Below are 13,468 nucleotides of genomic sequence, written 5' to 3' on the forward strand. Positions count from 1 at the left end.
GTAATGCATAAATAATATACGTGTGCATCTTTCTTGTGTTTAACAGGTATGCTAAGGATGACATGAACATTAGAGACCAGCCATTTGGCATCCAGGTAAGTTTTATGCGTTGCCTTCCTTCTATTTTGGATGGATTTCATGTATTTAGTATTGTACAATAAATAACATTAGGCTTGTATTACGAAAACTTTACTTTGGATATAATGGGATAGAACATACCGCCTTGAAATGTGAAATTAACTCAATACGAATCATTTTCAGGTGAGGAATGTGAGATGCATTAAATGTCACAAGTGGGGCCATGTCAACACAGACCGGGAATGTCCTTTATTTGGCCTTTCTGGAATTAATGCAAGCTCCGTTTCCAGTGATGGCTCAGGTAAGTGTCTAAAACGAATTTCAGTCAGTTTTTGTCAAATAATGTTGAGTTCTATTTATTTATGTTTTATTGAGTTCAGCAACGATTGGGTGCTTAACTTCGCAGGATTCGAATCGAAGGTCTTCTGTAAATGCTTTCAGGTATCTTAGGCGAAGAGAAAGTCTTTTTGTATGCTAATGAATTTTCCAGCCACTGTGATTCAGTCAGCCTTCCCATGTTCAGTCTTTGCATGGAGTTGTCTATGAATATTAGAACCACCAAATTGTACCTCATGTTTGTATCCCATCTACAAACAGGCAACTGATTCCATGGTAATATTTCAGATAGAGTGATTTCAGGATGATTCCACCCAAACTATTGAAAAAATGTCTGTAAGGAACTAATAAGAACTCTCTAAAAGTACTTTAAAAGCAAAACCACTCCATATCAAGTAACCAAAAGAACTAGCACTCTATTTGAGATAGGATTTTTTTCCCTCCTTATTCCTCAACTGTAATGCTAATCCATCTGTCGATTCAGACTTTTAAAAATATAATCTTTCCACTTTCAAAAGTCTCCTATTGAATAATATATCTTGCTGGTGAATGGAGATTATTTTTGCAATAAGGCAATTTCACTGGATGTGGTTATCATGGGATAATCATACCCCTGGGGTACAGCCTTGGCTGTAATCTGCCAGGACTGTAATTATTTCATGACAACTGTACTCTCCCCCGGATGATGCATTTATTTCCATTATGAAATCTTAGTCTGACATATAAAGTAACTTACTTTGATCATTGGAAACCACATAGCAGTGAGAGAATGTTCCAGCTGTGCAGTTTATCGAGACCCACTATAAGATTTACTACATCCTTTATAAAGTTAAATTAGGCAATCAAAATGCTGTTTTACCCCAAGCTGTTTTCTTTTTCTTTTTTTAAAAAATACTGATATTAACTTGTACCATTCGTAATAAAAAAGGCAAAACTTTTTGCTCTACTTTTCTATTTGTACTGGACGGCATTGGCATGATGTGTGATTAGTTAGGCAAGAGTTTCCTCATTGAAAGCAACCATTTGCTTTCCAATAAATATTGGTATCTGTTAGTTATTACTCTTGCCAAACCATGACAAAAATGCCGGAAAAACAGTGCTGATTCTTTCAGAAGCCAAACTGACATTGCAGGTTAGATGCAATGTCATCTCTTTATCTGAAAATAGTAGAACTTAAGCGATGCCACGGAGGAGAGGGCATTAGTGTTGCAGTTGTCTTAGAATTTGCCACAAGTCCTAGTTTAGTCTTAGTTTTACATTATATGGACACAATGAAGTCGAATTGACTATTTCTAGCAGCGTTTTTAAGCAGATATACACACCTATCCCCAGGGAAACTTTTACTCCAGTTTTTCTTGCTATAATATGTCCAGTAGCAGGAAGAATTAAAAATAAGGATGCATTGGATTATAATACTTTTCATTTTGCTGGGTAGGGCAGATAGGAGTTGGAGATCAGAAACATTTGGAGGCACACACTGATGTTTATGCAAGGAGTAGACTAGAGCAGCCACCCTGATTGGAGGACTAGAATGGAAAGTGCTATCAATCATTTTAAGGACCTCACCTTTAAATTGGATCTGCAATGCTTTCTCAGCGCAAAATGGTACTGAGATATTGTGCATCTTTAGAACATCTTTTTTTTCTACCTTGCTGTATGATAGCAAACTCTTCATTTTCCCCCTCTGATATATATTCACTCTGTTTATCTATTATTCTAGAAAAGTTAATTTACAGCATTTAAAATAATGTGAAAATGCTGAAAAACATACCAGTATTTAGCAAAGTAGCAAGCAGAGCCAAAGCAGGGTTCTGAATTGTTGCTAGCAAAACCAGAATAAATAATACAACGCAAGAGAAATTGGTCGAAGTTATTCTATAGCAAGTCAAAACATTCTACTTTTGGCACATACAATTGCATTGTCCGGAAGAAGATTTTTTTTTTGTAATTTTTAATATGGTTTTTAAAAAAGGGTGAGTAGTCTTCATTCAGAAGGCCACGGTGATGACTGCTTCTTTCCTTTAAGGCTCCAGCCAACCAGATCCTAATCTGGTGTATTAAATGTAATATTTACAATTATCTTCGAAATAAAGGTTTTAAGGAAATCTTTGAATCATAATTTCTGCAGATACTCAGAATTATAGCATCCACAATAAATGACTGACCATTGCTGATCTCCAGAAAGAAAGGTTCCCTGGCTCTCCTGTCAAAACGCTCATATAATTACAAATTTTATCCTAAATTTCTGCTGGATTTTCCCCCTCCTATACTTTATGTACAATAAATCTTTTCCTGGCCAAACAAGTGATCTTTGTTTGATAAATCTTATAATGCTCTCTCCCACACTATGTTTTCTCCAAACAAATGATCAACCCATCAAAATAGACCAAGTCAGGAAACAGATACGGCAAGGATGACCCCTTTTAAAGTGGGGGGGACTAGGACAAGGAATAGCCTTTCCCCAGCAACAGACGGGACAAGATGAAATACTCTGTGACATTTTCTCTCCTTCTTGGCCACCAGAACTTTCTGAGCTAGTGGCCAGTACAAAGTTTTGAACACTACCTCTGGCCCTGTAGTCTGTTATGGCACAGTTGTATTTATTCTGTAAAAGAAGGGGAGTATTTTAAATGGCTGTTTTGAAGCCATTGTTTTTCATTGACAGAAGAGGTGAAACCTCCGTCTGTGGCTGTCATTCATCCAAGCCCTGTTGTTGCTACACTCTAATCTGGTATGAAAGATGTGGTTATTTGTTCATCCAGGTCTTGAGAGAGGAATCTACGAAGTTTCCCAAATGCTAGGTTTTGGAGTAATTTGGGCACTTGCTTACTCTGTAATTCCACAGCTGACTCAGGTGTTGGACTGAGTAAGTCTTGGTTGTTGGTTCTGCACCTGCATATAGGAGAAACATCAGCCAAAGGACAGGAAAGTTTTTATTTGCATGAGCTTTCCAGTGCTGACATCCAAAGAAGCAACAGTAGGATGTGAGAAAGAAAGAGTGAGTGAAGAAAGGCTGTAAAACCTCCCTTTACTATAAAACCTTCCTCCATGCCTCCGTTTTCTAATCATGCATCAATTAACATGCAATGTGGAACAGTTCTTCCCAATTCCTTGGTGTGACTTCACTTGCTAACTCATTTCTCATCTCATCCAGTCCTTCTCAAACCTGGTCGATCATTCCAGACCTCTTCTCTGGAGATAAGTGAAAATCCAATATGTTCTCACAAACTCTGTGTTCAGCTTATAGATCTCTCAGTTGGGGTTCATCTCCAAGCTGAATCATCAAATACAGCTCTAAATCTTGGCATAAAGTTCTGATAATGATTCATTATGGATCATTGCTTTCATTGAGAAGCACAGACCACTAGGCAGCCCCGTCTTTTGGCAGACCCAGAACAAATGAGTCCCAACATGGAGTAATCTGTAGGAAATTCTACTGGCTGACCTAAACAATTCACACCGAGTTGTAAAAATCAGAAATTGAACCCGGGCTTCCAAATTTTCCTTTCAAAGGTCCATGGGAGTGAAGAAGTTCTGGTTGGGCTGTTGGTTGTCGAACTTTGTCTGCTCTTCAAATATGTCATGACACTGTGCAAGACTGTTAATTTTACAGCCACACAGTTTATTGTATTGTAACCGTACATCAGCAAGATGTGCTGTAGACAGTGGAATGTCCTGACGATCTGACGCCATCTCTACAACCAAAAGTAAAAGTTCAGTGCCTGTTCGAATAGAGAATAATGAAGCTCCCAAGATTGAGGTCAGCCCTGAGAGGAGGTCACCACAAGGACTAGTGAAACTGAGAGATAACATAAATTGGAAAACCTGTCAGACTTTCCTCTGACTGCTTTTATGCCCAGCAAGGCAGGTTTATTTTGAGTCTCTTTCTCATGTTCTCTCCTTTCGCAGACCTGAAACCTAGTTTACAATCTGCTAATAATTCTTATATATGGTACTTTTGGCAATGTTGTCTGTGTTTCCCTCCAAACAAACATACCTCCTCCATTTCCCCCCAATAAACTCTTTTTCATGGTGATTAACTGTAACTCAGTCAGCTTTCTCAAAGCTTATAGTTGTGTACAGTAACAATGCAGTGAATTAAGAACCTCACAGCCAGAAAACGGCATCAGCCCGATTCTTGCTGTGAAATAACCAAGCCATAAGATGCTTAACTCTTAGCAAACTTTCATGCTGTAATATTAATGTAACATGTTTAATATTTTATATATTAAAATGAACATTAAATTCAGAATTTCTTATGTAGGAATTGCTTTTCTACTTGCAATGGTACCACTTTAGATTGAGTCTGCAGTGCTAATCATAGGATAAATAAAACAAGTTGGTTAAGAAAACATTAATCTCATTAAAGTAAAATTTCTTCGCACAGTATGTAGGAAAATAAAGCCAGTGTGTGGAAATCTCTTTAGTTAAAGGAAACGAAAAATGCATATTGTTTTGGAGCAGAGGCAGTTATAAGAACAAACAAATTCTGAACACTTTCATAAACACGTAGGCCTTAAGCCCTTAAATAAACTTAAAAGCAGAGTAAATCTTAAACTTAGAAGCACTAGCTAAATTTTAAAAGCAAAAAAAATAAATCAATCTTAAAATGCCTACTGTTTACATGTATAAGATGTATTTTAATTTTTTCAAACTGTTTTCATCAAGGATTTATGCTAGACTAAGGCTTTTTAAAATCTTTAACATTTAAAAAAACATATCTAGTGTTTATGTTTTGAAAAGTTCTCTAAAAACCATTTACTACAGGCATCATGTTGTAAACAACACCTGACTGACCTTGAATAATTTTGGAAAAAACTAAGCAAGACGGAACTACATTAACACCATTAGGAAACACTAGGCTGTGAATTAGAATGGAAACTTGAGAAAACATGCCAAAAACTACTCAGCATGGTGAGGGCCATGAAATCTGAAAAAGCTGGCCCCAGTTTATCCTATGCTAAGTCAAATTATATGAGAGTGCAAGGATGGAGACCTCCCCATGTTACCTCCCAGCCTTGACCTATTTAACATTTGCTACATAGAGATTAGATGCAATTCCTCTAAAGCAGTGTTGATCCCCTAACATGATAAATGAATTTGTCTGACACCATAAATAAAATTATTTCATTGGATTAAGGTTAGGGCCGAAATTAAACATCTGCATACTTCTAATAATGAATCTATGTATCGCCAAGGGTTCTTTGACTTTACAGTCCTATAGCTGCCTGCTGTACTGTAGAAACACTGTCTACTTGGCTTCCTGCTTGAACTGGAAAAGGAACAGCAGAGCCCAGAGTGAATTGTAATAGGGAAGGCTGTATTTTTTTTTTTAATGTGACTCTCTTTTTGGTAGGTCAGGACCATAGACACGCACACATGCAGCTTGTGAATACCGACTCTAATGCATACTCTTGATGTCAGAAAATGTTTTAGTTTGGAAGCTGGCTTGTTGTAGTTCAATTTGTGTACTTGTATCAAATGCTTATAGCTAGACGTTAGCTAAAATATATTGTTTTCAATGTGACAAAGTTACATAAGAAGAGAATCCCCTTGCACTTAAAGAAAAATGCAATTATTTTCTATTCTGAATCTCCAGACTGCTGTTTTAGAAAATCGTATCTGATTATTTGCTCAGCAGAAGATTATTGCGTTGATTTAGCTATGATTTGACTTAACAAAGCTTCCACTGAATTTCCCACTGTGTAGCCCAAAAAAGGTAGAGAGATATAAATGATACATTCAAACTGTGATTTTGGTGAACAGGGCCATCGATGCACCCCTCAGAGCTAATAGCGGAGATGAGAAACAGTGGGTTTGCACTGAAACAAAATGTACTGGGGAGAAACTTGACCGCAAATGATCCATCCCAGGTAATGATCTTTTTATCAGTAAGCTGAAAATGTGTGTAAATCTAAATGTGATTGGTTGTGAATTGTTGCTTCATGTTTTTGTAATATGCATAACCGTAGGAACGCCAGATAGGTAGAGAAAGCTCGGTGTCTCTTCAAATGCAGTCCGCTTTCCCACTTTTTTTGTTAGCTGGAATGATAGCCTAGAATTTGTCCAATCCATAGTTTAATAAATGAAAAGCCTCCTGCAGGTTAGTAGAGATTTATTATCTACCAGAGGAAATGGCTTTGACTTTTCTTTCCTTGCTTATGATGGCAGCTGCTTCATCTAACTCTATCCCTGGGTGAAAAATAATGACAGTGCCGTCCAGGGGATGCCATACTTTGGAGGTGCAATTCTGAATACTGCCCTGTGTGTTGCTGGAGATTGTATCATTTCTCTCTGCATGGCGACCAGAAGGGAAGCTTGACAAATGTAGGGTAAACCCTTGCTCATCAGAGATGGGAATATGTCACCAGAGTTATACTGCCATTTCTTTTGTCGTTGTCCTGCTTCTTGGATTTTACCTCACTAAGTTAAACCACCATCGGACAAAAGAACATGATGCTGCAATTATCAATCAGAGACCTTTCTCATAAAAAGGAGCATTTTAATAGCAAGGTATACGTTTCTAATAGAGGAGAATATTTGTAGCTCAGGGTTGGAATGAGGGGTCCCTGGTGCTCTCTGAGCTTGGTTATTTTCTTGCAGATGTTTCATTACCCGAACTAGGTAACATCATCAGTGCTAGGAAGGAGGGCTGCCCAATCCCCCAAATGCCAGGGAATTTCTAGAAGCCTGGCACTCTGACAAATTAGCCATCAATAGACACATAGACATTAACAGCATCTATAGACTATGCAAAAGAGACAATCAACCAGCTGAAAAGGGAACGAAAAGACCCACCAGCAATCAAAATCCAGATCAGCATAGATTAACTCCAAGATTTACATCAGACCAACAATCAAGAGTAAACAATACCCCAATCAAGAAACTGCCAAAGAAGCCAACAGTAAACAGCCCACCGAAGAATCTCTTAAGACCACCCCTAACATACCCACAGGGCAAGCCTACAAACTGACAGCAAATCACACTCCTTACTAGCACTGATGATGTTACCTAGTTTGGGTAACGAAACGTTCGCAAGAAAACAAACACTCAGAGAGTACCGGTGGCCCCTCATACAAGTTTCTAGATGCCTTGTGTCCTTAAGGTTCAGCTTCTTTTTGTAGTGTCTTATACGAGTTCCATAGCACAAGATGGGATTGTCGGGTGATACTATTTAAACGTGGTGTTTCTAATGTCCTCCAAATCGGCTATTCAGGCTGGGAATTCTGGGGGGAAAAGCCTCTGCTGGGTCCTAGGCTCCCTTTAAACTGCACTACATATGGGGACAAAGTACAGGTTGATCTTGACTTACAACAGTTCGTATAGTGACCGTTCGAAATTATAACGGCACTGAAAAAAGTGATTTGTGAACATCTTTCACACTTAGGAGAGTTGTAGAATCCCCATAATCGTGGAGGCAAACTCACTTAACAACTATCTTGCTTAGTAACAGCAGTTTTGGGCTCAATTGTGGTTGTAAGTTGAGGACTACCTGTAATGTTATGGTTGCAGATTAACGCACTTCAGCCTTGAACTTCTCCAGTTGGGTAAAAGGGGGTTTAAAAGGGGGAATGGGGAGATGTGGCTGAAAGGAACTTATCCCCTTAACTAAGCCAGCCAGTTGACCCTATTCCTTGTGCGTTACCTTGGCGTTCTTTTCTTTGTCACAGCGTTATATGTTCTGCCTCTCAAAACAATATTTATTCAACTGTCTTTAAAAATATATTATTTATATTCTGTAATCTCCATACTTTCCCTTCCGGCCATGTTCTGTAGCTATCTCTCGCAATCTCTTTCTCTCTCTCTCTCACTCACTTTTTTAGGAATATGTTGCAAGCGAGGAAGAAGACGACCCAGAAGTAGAATTTCTGAAATCCTTAACAACGAAGCAAAAACAAAAACTTTTGAGGTAATCATATCATGAGGATGTAGAGGCTACTAACAAGAGTTATTTCGAAGTTAAATAACTGTGCTTTTATTTATTCTAGAATAATTGTGCAGAATAGTTAATCACGACTTATCTTTTCCCATGATTTTAAGTCTATTATCATTCATCGCTTATTTGAGTGGGATTTGCTGAGAGCTGGGGGTTATTGGGGTTCTGAAATCCCTTCCTCTTGCTTTGCTGTGTTCTTGAATCTTTATATACTTAGCATTTGCAGAATGCGATTACGTGATCCTTAAACTGTTCCCGTTATAATACTATTTTATATGCTAATTTGTTATGAGGAGAAAACACATAAATTATATTGAGTAATTCTATACTGCAGCTGAAAGATAATGGATTATTTTTTAACAAAAAAATAACATTTGGAAATACGTCGTTTGCTCTTAACTGGATTCAACATTAACCCAGTCTTATTTTACCATAGTTGATAAAAGTGGCTTTTAGGAAAGTAGAGCTTGTACATAATTGACCCATTTGTTTTATATTTTATGTTTGTACTACTATGATTCAAATACCTAGATATCTAGTGAATAGGGGCAGAGAAATTAAGGATTTAAATGATAAATATATGCACTCCAATGTAAGTGTGATGGATTATCTTTATCTCCTTGGCAGGGAGAAGGAAGTAAGGCACCCTAAGCAGTGCTTCCTCCACCAGTGGTTATTAGTGGTTGTTTCTCTAAGTGTTCCCCAAAAATATGTCCTACCCCGAAAGTAAGCCCTAGCTTGATGTTTACATGTGTGCCCAAAATAAGCCCTAATTAAGACCCTGCCCACTCCAGGGTACATGCATAAAAATTAAGGTAGGGTGGGGATTGAGGAATGGAGCTGCCCTACTACTTACCTTCAAACAGTTGCAGCAGCCTCGCACACCCCGACACCTGCCTTGCCGGCCCATTTCTTCTGCAGCCGGCAAGGCTGCGAAGGCTTTTCTGAAGGCCTCTGCAGCCGATAACAGAGCTCCAGATCGATCTGGAGCTCTGTAACCTGCTGCAGAGGCCTTCAGGAAAGCCTTCCCAGCCGCAGAAAAAGTTCCTGAAGGCCTCTGACAGCGAAAAGGAGACTGGGGGTGATGCGTGCAAGTGAGGTGAGTCAGTGGACATTCCTCCCCTCGAAAATAAGACCTGGTGCCTGTTTTGGTGGCAATATATATATATATAAGGCAGGGTCTTAGTTTCAGTGAAACATAGTACATGTACAGCAGTAGCTGCTGGATCTGGCTAAGACCTCTGCAGGTAGAGAGTCTCATGTTGATGAACCTGTTCCAGTTTACACATTGCCTAGTCAAACTGGGATAATACAGGTAGTCTTCGACTTACGACCACAACTGAGCCCACAATCTCTATTTAAGTGAGTTTTGCCCCATTTTACGACTTTCTTTGCCACCGTTGTTAAGTGAATCACTGCGGTTGCTAAGTTACTAACAGGGTTGTTAAATGAATGTGGCTTCCCCATTGACTTTGCTTCCCAGAAGGTCCCCAAAAGTGATCACATGACCCTGGGACAACGCAACCGTCATAAATAGGAAACGGTTGCCAAGCATCTGAATTTCGATCACACGATCCTGGGGATGCTACAAAGGTTACTACGAAAAACAGTCATAGTTCACATTTTTCAGTGCCGTTGTAACTTTGAATGGTCACTAACAGTTGTAAGCTGAGGACTACCTGTAGTGCTCTGCTTTTATAGCAGTCATGCTATAAAACAGGGGTTCCCCAAACTTTGCAATTTTAAGATGTGTGGACTTCAACTCCCAGAATTCTCCAGCCACCTAAAAAGAGTTTGAAGTCCACAAGTCCTGAAGTTGCCAAGTTTGGAGACCTCTGCTATAAAATCATGCTTCTTTTGAATTCTGTGACTGGAGTGGAGACATAATTGTTGGTGTCTGAACATTTTAGTGCCAGTTTTGCGCTAAGCCTTTTTTTTTTTTTTTTTAAAAAAAAAAGATGATAAACGCATTGATTAAATCAGGATATACAATATCAAGGATGGCTTTAAAAGAGTCGAGATGCAAGTTTGGGGACTGATTCTTTTTCAAAATACATAGGGCCATGATGACGAACCTATGGCATGCGTGGCACAGGTGGCACGCAGAGCCATTTGTGCAGGCACGTGAGCCCCAGCCAAACTTGCCTGCACTGCACATGTGCACGCCTCCCAGGTGATTTTCGGCCCGTGTGAGGCCGTTTTACGCCCTCCCGGAGGCTCAAGGGGAGCCTCTGCAGCCTTGGGAGGCTGAAAAGCGGGCCTTCCTGGAAGTGCCAAAACGGGCCCATTTTCAGCCTCCAGAGGCTTCCCTCGAGCCTCCGGGAGGGCGAAAACAGGCTCAAACAGGCCGAAAGTCAGCTGGGAGGCATGCACATGCGCAGTGCAGGTAAGGAGGCGGGGTGTTGCCCCCGCACATGCGCAGGGGGTGGCGGGGGGGCATTGCATTGTGGGTGCCGGTGCGCGCACGCTTTCGTCCTAGCACAACAAAAAGGTTCTCCATCATTGATGTAGGGTTTACTTGCTGACATTTAAAAAAAAAGGGGGGGATTGCCCTGTTATGCCACTCTGTTTCATTGCTCGTTTTTTCTGTGTTCAAAATCAAAGAAAACTAGATAACCTAGAGAAGAAGAAAAAGAAGAAGAAGAAAGACAAAAAGAAGAAAAAGCAGCAGAAGCGAAAAGGTAAAAGTAAGCACAGGAAACACAAGAGCAGGTCCTCTCCCACATCCTCCAGCCAGTCTTCAGCGAGCAGCAGCGATAGTGAGAGCAGCAGCAGCAAAGGCAAAGACCCTCGCAGAAAAATAGACCCTCAGAAAAAAAAGGAGAAGCCGGCTTGCAGAGAGTGACAGCAGTGATTCTGATGAGGAGAGGAGGGGGAAGAAAAAACTTTGCAAAGATCCCTCCGGCAGCCAGGATAACAAGGACAAAGGGAGGGAGAAGCCTCAGCTTTTAAAGGAGGAAGATCGCTCTTGGGAGAGCAACAAACGGGGCTCCGGGGAGAGCAAAAGGAACGCCACAGGCAGAAAGGAAAACCCAGAGGGGTGGAAAGAATCAGAACGACCCGGACACGCAAGCAGGAGCCACAACAAGGGGGAGAGGAGCAGGCAAAGCTCCCATTCAAGGCAGCGGGCTTCCAGTCGAAGTGAGGAACCAGACAAGAGTAAGGAAGTAAAAAGCCACACTTCAGAGGTAAGCAGAGAGCAAAGGAAGCGTAAAGAGAGCCACCCGGATGAATACAGCAAGAGGGAGCACCGAGAAAGAAGCAAAGAGAGGGGAAAATAGAGAAAGTGGGTGGCACGTGTTTTTCTTTCTTTCTTTCTTTCTTTCTTTCTTTCTTTCTTTCTTTCTTTCTTTCTTTCTTTCTTTCTTTCTTTCTTTCTTTCTTTCTTTCTTTCTTTCTTTCTTTCTTTCTTTCTCTCTCTCTCTTTCTTTCTCTCTCTTTCTTTCTTTCTTTCTTTCTTTCTTTCTTTCTTTCTTTCTTTCTTTCTTTCTCTTCTCCTTCCTTCCTTCCTTCCTTCCTTCCTTCCTTCCTTCCTTCCTTCCTTCCTTCCTTCCTTCCTTCCTTCCTTCCTTTCCTTCCTTCCTTCCTTCCTTCCTTCCTTCCTTCCTTCCTTCCTTCCTTCCTTCCTTCCTTCCTTCCTTCCTTCCTTCCTTCCTTCCTTCCTTCTTCCTTTTTTTCAACAGCTCTTGGGAAGGGCTCCTGCTGTGCCCTTCTAGGTCTCATAAGCTCTCAGAAAAATCTCAGCTTCGCACTTCAAGCATTCTTGCATACTTACGTTGTATCTATCATGTAACAAGTAAATAAACACAAACCAGGTTTTTCCGTTGAAATTATTTCATTGCGGAGGTGGAAGGGAGTGGGAAGAAAAGTTATTTGGTGCATCCAGCTTTCTTTCACCATTGAGATCAGCGTGCAGGAAAAGGACTCGGTACTGGAGTTTCAACAATAGCATGTTTCTTTCTTTAGATAATATATCTAGACGGGCCTTGCAAGAAACAAAAGAAGCTGTTCCAGAGACATGGAATTATTTTGTTTGCATTTAATGTGGTTTGGAATAAAATTCCTGTTAAGAGGCATAAAAACTGGATTATTTCGATCTGAACTTTTAGGTTCTTTTTTGAGGATGGTTTCCTAAGTTGAAGCAGCAGAGCAGCATTCTTCAACATAGGCAAATATGTTTTGTCCTTGTGAAAGTATATCTTCATCACAACCATCTAAATGTGTGAACTCCCATTGGCATCACAGTGTCAGTTATTTTGCACCACTTGAGAAAAATATTTTTTGTGTTAAGAATTTCTAAGTGTTGTATGCTACAGAAATATAACGTCCATTCCAGCCCTACCTTATTAAACTGCAGATCGTTATTGTTAAGATTTGAAGGATTTGGCAGTCCTCATTAGTGAGACACTGAGCAATTTTGCTGTCTTGCTATAGTTTAAATCTTATTTATCAATGCTTGTTTTTCTGTACTGTTTTGCATTGCCATGCTGAGATTTTTGCATAAAAATGAAATGTGACTCACTTTGCAAAGCTGAGCTCTGATGTATGTTACATCTTTACCTTTCATCGTAAGTTTTATAATAAAACTTATACAATTAAACTCTGTGGCCTTTGAATGCAAAGTAATAAAGTGGTGACATTTTCACAGAATGAAAATACATTCTTTGGCCTGATTATCAATAAAAATAATATATAAACTAGATAGTGCTGTTTTCTCCTCTTACTTGAAAATTAAAATCCTTGACTTCCCTGACTTCCATGTTTAATTGGGGCTAGTGGTGAAATTGGGCAGTTATTTCTTGTATATAATGTTTCTGAATGATAAAATACATATCGAGTCTACCCCAGTAAGGATGAAAAGATCTGTCACTTTAGTTTAAAATAATAATAGTAGAAGTTAATATCAAGAGAGGATCTTTCAACGAAACGCACTACTGTATCATCACTACTGTTTGTTACTGCATTGACTCCTTTGTCAACAATATTGAAGAAGTCAGGCCAGGGCTATCAGACATCAAAAACATCTTCCAGGCTGTCACACCTTCTTTACATAAACAACTTGAAGCTCTTTGGACAAACGCCACCTGAAAAAAAAATCACTTCTCAATTCCAGTCATC

At 39.7% G+C, this 13,468-nt stretch overlaps 1 protein-coding gene across 1 annotated transcript in view; it reads left to right on the top strand.

The window, feature by feature from the left end:
- Nucleotides 1-11,772, top strand: part of CIRSR (corepressor of RBPJ and splicing regulator) — a 19,477-nt gene extending 7,705 nt beyond the window's left edge. Inside the window, 6 exon segments of the mRNA XM_026677690.2 lie at nt 47-95; nt 262-379; nt 6,181-6,287; nt 8,238-8,323; nt 10,955-11,162; nt 11,164-11,772. Of these exon segments, the coding sequence (XP_026533475.2) occupies nt 47-95; nt 262-379; nt 6,181-6,287; nt 8,238-8,323; nt 10,955-11,162; nt 11,164-11,631 (1,036 nt within the window). The 3' untranslated portion in view covers nt 11,632-11,772.
- The last annotated feature ends 1,696 nt before the right edge of the window (nt 11,773-13,468 follow it).

Source organism: Notechis scutatus, chromosome 1 (assembly GCF_049901735.1).
Source record: "Notechis scutatus isolate UNSWTSFEM ecotype Mainland chromosome 1, rNotScu1.2, whole genome shotgun sequence".
Lineage (NCBI taxonomy): Eukaryota > Metazoa > Chordata > Lepidosauria > Squamata > Elapidae > Notechis > Notechis scutatus.